The sequence below is a fragment of the Camelus bactrianus genome, chromosome 13 (assembly GCF_048773025.1).
Source record: "Camelus bactrianus isolate YW-2024 breed Bactrian camel chromosome 13, ASM4877302v1, whole genome shotgun sequence".
In the NCBI taxonomy this organism is placed as follows: Eukaryota; Metazoa; Chordata; class Mammalia; order Artiodactyla; family Camelidae; genus Camelus; species Camelus bactrianus.
The window spans coordinates 51764487-51770394 of NC_133551.1; the positions used below are offsets into that span (position 1 = coordinate 51764487).

Genomic DNA, 5908 nt, shown 5'->3' on the forward strand with positions numbered 1-5908 from the left:
CAAACCAGAATCAAACACTAAGAACACTGCAGCTTCTTAAATGAGTTACCATATTTAAAGTACCTCATACATAGTAAGCATTCATTACATGCTACTTATTATTCCCTAGATGTTCATTTTTAAGGCATAGGCAGAAGCCTTTTTCCAAACTTAAAAAATAGGTTGCAACCTCATTATACAGGAGTATGATCCAAAAGAAAATGGAACAAAATAGGAATCAACAATCCTTTATTTTTAGACACTTTCACAAAGGGATTCTCAGTATGTAAAGTTTCCAGCAGAGAAAAGAGAATGTGAAAATCAGCCTCCAGCCACCGGCAGCTGCTCTGCTCAGGGCCGAGGATCCTCCTTGCCGGAGTGGTGAGGTGGAGGTGTGTACTTCCCTTCCTTAATTAGCTTATCCCGCTGCTTCCTGATGGTATTCAGACGCTTCATCTGTCAAAGGAAGAAAGTATTTAAACTAGGGGGAAATACACACCAGAAAGTGAGGGCTGGAGAAGCGGAATGAAAATTGGTTTCATTTTTAAACTATGGAAGCTTTTCATCCTAGAGGGCCTGAGATAAATCCCATCTTTAAAGAACTAATTTGAAATCACTTCCCAAGCTTTTAACAAATAAATTTCCGGTATATATAACAGTATCTCCTTGAAAACTATTAACTAAAATATTCCTACTACATATAGGAATACATGTATTTACAAAAACAATTAACAAAAACACAGAGATCCAAAACCCTTAGTAGGTATATTTGTACATACTAAAATCTTTAAAACAGTAAAAGCTGAGGTCATCTCATAGCTTATACATTCCTGATCTCTCTATGTGAAGGTGGCACTGCTGCTGGTGACTGCTCACTGGGTCTGAATGAAGCAGAAATAGCCAATATGAGGTCTCCTGACTACACTGAAATAAGACGTGACGTGTACTCAGCTACTAGTCATGCAGAAAAGCAGGACCCTAAGTTCTGCCTCTTCTCCTCAGACAGGACATTCCCAACAAATGAAAGTCATGCTATTCAAGACTGTGTGAAGTCTGGAAGGACGTTGTTGAGGAGAGTAACTACCATGACTTCTAGTGCTTTGACGAAACCTCAGATGCAAGGCCTTCTCGCCATATGTGATTTCATACTGTTGGTGCATTCGTTGTGTCCCTGGGAGTTGCAGCTTTCTATTAGTTTGCTATGGCTGAACCAAGAAAGAAGGCATACTCAGATTTCTACAGAAATTATGATTCCATAAAAGATTCTGAGATGATTGATGAAGGCTGGTATCTTTCAGAGTGCAAAGTGATCTTGGAATGCAAAGAATTTCTTTGGGCCAAGTGCCATGGATGTTTGTCACTTACCTGCATTCCTGAACTATGAAACTATTAACTATGAATATCTGGGCTAAGGAACAGTTTCTCTCGATAAATAAACAATTAACAGTAACAACAAAAAGACGGTGTGAGAGCCATAATTCATGGATTCCATGACTTGGAAAATAGACTTACTAATCCTGACTTCATTATTCATCTAATCAAAACCCAACGGCTTCCATCTTACTGTGAGGAAAAGCTGAATCCTTCCTTATAACGACTCATAAGACCCACCTCTCTGACTTTATGTCTTAATACTCTTCCCCAGGCTCTCTCTGCTCCAGCTCACAGAACCTTCCACTTGCTGTTTCCTCTCCTCAGAACATTCTTCCGTCATGTGCACATGGTTCACTCTCTCAAAGTATCTGCCCAAATGGCTTCTAGCACTGAACTCTTCTTGGACCATCCTACTTATAAGAGCATCTACTCCATGTCCAGTGCTTTCTGTCCTTCCCCTGTTTATTTTCCCCATTGCATATATCAACACCTGACACGCATTTCTCACCTTGCTGGTTAATTTTCTGTATCCTACCCCTGCCCTCCGCACCACCCTCATTCCCCACCCCTCAGCCGCAGCGCCCTGCAATATAAGCTCCATCAGGGCAGAGACTTTCTGCTGTTTTACTTACTGCTATATTCCCAATGTCTAGAATAGTTCCTGACATAACAGGTGATCCAATAAATGTTTCTGAGAGAATGATTAAGTTTTCACAACAGCACGAAGAGTTAGATATTCAATTAAACATTGCATTAACTATAAAGAATTAAGATATAACTTCAGCAGAAAAAACTCTAGGTATCCTAAATACTAATATAAACACTATTTTTAAAACTGTATTCTTAACATTTCTCTATTAAGGTCTCCCAAAAGAGGACTAGTCATGGTTGAGCTACCACAACACCACACGTCAAATCTTTCTCTCAGCTAGAACCAGTCACCACTTGGTGTTCTGGATACAAGCATAGGGTCTGGAACCAGCATTGCCAGGCTCAAGTCCCATTTCCATTTCTTACTGCCTATATGACCTTAGGCAATGGCCTTAACATTTCCTTGCCTCAAATTTCAAACTGTACAGTGGGGAAAACAATTGTAAAGCGTCTTGCAGGATTGTTCTGAGAAATAAATACATTATTACATTCTAAGAACTTAGAACAGTGCTTGATTCTAATTCCTTGATCCGCAAGCTTCTTTGACTAGAGGGAAGTATCTAATGATTTATGGTGAACTCTAAAACATAACGTTTCTATTCATAAATTCACAGGATGAGGAAGTGACCTTAGAGCAATGTTTTAATATTTCCAATAAGGAAACCAAGACCAGAAGGGCAGTGACTTGCCCGAAGTCACAAAACTAGTGGTGGCAGAACCAGCATCAGATACCAGCTCTCCCAACTCCCAATCCAGTGTTCTTCCCACCTCACCACACTGTCTCCTCTTGGTGTAAATTTTCCGCAATGAGTAAAGTCTTAATCTGAGCAAGGAGTAACTGCGGCCTACAGAACAGAAGTTAACACATGTTGTGAACTAAATAGCTGGAAGGTGGACAACCATGAATAATTCCTTATCCCTCAGTAATACTATAATATTACCCACTTAATGATTACTATTCTTGCAGAGATCAGTACAAAATTATTACCTGACACCCCCTCATTCCTTCTAAGTTTGGCTTTACCTTAATCAAATGCCAAAAGCAGATGGTAAAAGTTAAGAAATTAAAACTTTTTGATACAAATAACTTTGAGATAAATTTAACTGAAAATCTCATTGTATTCCTAAACTCCAAAAAAGTTGGTAGTAGTAAAAACATTTCTGTTTGTTATATCTGGAGCACAGAAACAGGCAAAATGACAGCCCACACCCAGAGATTTCTTCTCCAAGGGAGAACAGGGCCCTATATGTTATACAACTCATTCAACTCTTGAGGAGGTATGCACCATGCTATTAACCTTTTTTTTTCCTGCATCTTTGATCAGGTTCACCTAAAGCAATCTCATTAATGCCTTTATTTTCCCCAGAGTAGAAATAAATTCAGATTGTTATCAGGTTCAATGTAATAGATCTACAGGGTTTTAATCTTCCCCAGTTAACACTCAATGAATGTGAAATACATTCACCCAAAGATGTTCAAGGACAAATACCCAAGGCTGGCTGATATTCTTTACTTTATAGCCTACTGCAAAAATGGAAATACACACATGCAATGTCTAACCTGGTGGCTACAACAGGGTACAATGCTAAGGAAAATACATAAGATGAGGAAGAACACTAAGGAACAGTTTCCTCTCAGACCTGAAGGCATTCAATTTCTTTGACGAGGTACCTCGGTAGAGAAGGTGTTTCACCACAAGTGCTTTGCCAATTCACACTGGATGAGGCAATGACCAATGACCAATCAAAAACACTTAAAAGTAGCCCCAAAGAAACAAGGAAGTAATTCAGTTCCCATCTCCATCACTTCCTCACCGTTTTCTGCCGAAGTAGACATTCTACCAAATCATCATATTCTATCTTGCACTCTTTCTCTGCACGGATACCACCAATTCCATGTGCGCACTCTATCCATTCTTTTTCAAAAGCATGGCATCGACCTGCAATCTTGTTAGGCTGCTCAGCACTCTGGATTGTCATCCACTGGTCTAAGTTAAGGCCCAGCCTTTTCTGCACATCAAAGAAAGGCATGGCTGAAATGGAAGAGGGGGAAAAAAAAAGAATGCCATAAAATTGCAATCGTTTTCAGAAAAAAAGCTAGATAATTATGATCAATAGCCCTCTAGAAAGATATTTCATACTACTTTCCCAACCTCTTCTCACCAAACTTCTTCATTAGACAGGTTCTTCCAGTTTATGGTAGGTGAGCAATTTTTGTGCTTTCACAAAACTCAAGGAACAGAGAACTAGAACTAAAAAACAATGCATAAAAATCCTCTATATCAATAAGGTCATTTTTATCAAAAGTCAAAAAAAATGCTTATGTTTTGATTCAGTAATCCTAATTCTTTGAGATAGATCTGAAGAAATAACTGAAATAAGCCAAAAAGCACAAGCACAAAACCATTTCTTTCAATTTTCTGATCCATTTCAATTTAGATGACACTTCTTCTGAGACATCATCCTGACACTGGTGGGTCCCTCCAGTGTTAGCACAGCATCCTCAACTCCTCATTGTACTTTGCACGCTCCCGTAATAGACTATTCACTTCGATGTCTCCCCTACTGAACAATGAGTGCCTACTGGGTACAGACCAGGTAGAAGCTCAGTAACTGTGGAGGAAAAAATGAATTTCAAACAACTTAAAGGTGCAACAGCAGAGAAATGGTTAATTAAATCTGCTACACATTTAGTAGAATATTGGTCAGGGGCGGAGAATAATATACACGGAACACACATTTTGATGTTAAAAGACAAAAGGGATTACAATAATGCCAAAGAAAAACTGCAGAAGAAGACTGGAAGGAGGCACAAGAAAAGGTCGATACAGTTTTTTTATGTATGAGTAGTAGATTTACAAGTGAATTTAATTTTTTAATTTTCTACCCATTATTTTATTCATTTACTGAGTATTAACGAACCAGGCACTAGAAATGGGAGGGGGGCAGCTGCAACATAAGCAATGTAATGGGGCATACACAGGGAATTCAGAAGCCAATGCAAGAGCCCAAGAGACAAAAAGTCGAAGGAAGCACCAACTCTGCCCAGGAGATTTGAGAATGCCTTTAAGACGGGTTGCGTTTGCCAAGTGAGGATCAGTGAGCAGAGCATTCCTGAAGGGCACACACAGCACGAGTTACAGCCGGAGGTGCTGGGTATGTCTGGGGGACACCGAGCACCCAGACGTGGCTGAGGGCAGAGTGCATGTCGGGAAGAAGAAAAAGACGAGCTGAAGAGGTTGGCGGGGCCCAAATCCCGCAGGGCCATGCAAGCCGGGACAAGGAGCGTGGACTTCAGGTTAAGAAACAGGCCAAACCAGGAGTCAAGCAGAAAGCTAAGGTAACGTGGAAAGAGCCGAGAGAGGCGCGGTCTACAGGCTTCGGTGACATTGGCCTGTGGACCAAGGGGCCTAGGAAAGCAGAAAACACAACGGAGTTGGGGCCAGGGAGAACGGACACCCAGCAAGCCAAGAGGAAATACGTTAAAGAAGTCTCGGAAGGAGGCTCCTTAGGCTTAATCGCCCCGCGGACATACGCAACCCCTACCGTCCGGGTGCGGTGCCCTTTCCTCCTCGCTGGCCGCAGCCGCTGAGTAGTCCGCCGGCGATGCGGAGTGCTGCCGCAAAGGACGCCCGCAGCGCGACAGCGGAAAGCAGGTGGGCGCCCGGCGTCGGGCTGCAAGCGTCGCGCTGCGGGCGTCCTTTGCGGCAGCCCCGTCGCCCCGGAAACCATAGAAACCAAACCCATGGATCTGCGCCTGCGTGGCCGTCGTTTTGGCTTCGGGAGACTGCGGAGACGCAGACCTTGCCTAGACCACCGCATGAGAGGCATCCTGAGGATTAGTCATCTTTTTCACCGCCACCTCGCACAGTGCCTGATTCTCACGACAGCTGTGATTGATGAG

At 42.1% G+C, this 5908-nt stretch overlaps 1 protein-coding gene and 1 pseudogene across 1 annotated transcript; one reads left to right on the forward strand and one right to left on the reverse strand.

Moving 5' to 3' along the window:
- Positions 1 to 211: 211 nt before the first annotated feature.
- On the reverse strand, positions 212 to 5704 carry NDUFS5 (NADH:ubiquinone oxidoreductase subunit S5). The gene is made up of 3 exons (XM_074376784.1): positions 5551 to 5704; positions 3820 to 4037; positions 212 to 435 (listed from the first exon to the last, which is right to left on the reverse strand). The coding sequence occupies exons 2-3, from the start codon at positions 4033 to 4035 to the stop codon at positions 331 to 333; spliced, it is 321 nt and encodes a 106-aa protein (XP_074232885.1). The 5' UTR covers positions 4036 to 4037; positions 5551 to 5704; the 3' UTR covers positions 212 to 330.
- LOC123618276 (cytochrome c oxidase subunit 6C-like) lies at positions 1065 to 1289 on the forward strand (annotated as a pseudogene).
- Positions 5705 to 5908: the final 204 nt, after the last annotated feature.

Bases quoted from the DNA above. Each gene is read 5' to 3' on its own strand.
- NDUFS5 (XM_074376784.1), bottom strand. From the start codon at position 4,035: ATGCCTTTCTTTGATGTGCAGAAAAGGCTGGGCCTTAACTTAGACCAG. The intron at 436-3,819 runs GTGAGGAAGTGA...TTCCTTTGACAG, and splicing joins GTCTACTTCGGCAGAAAACG to ATGAAGCGTCTGAATACCAT.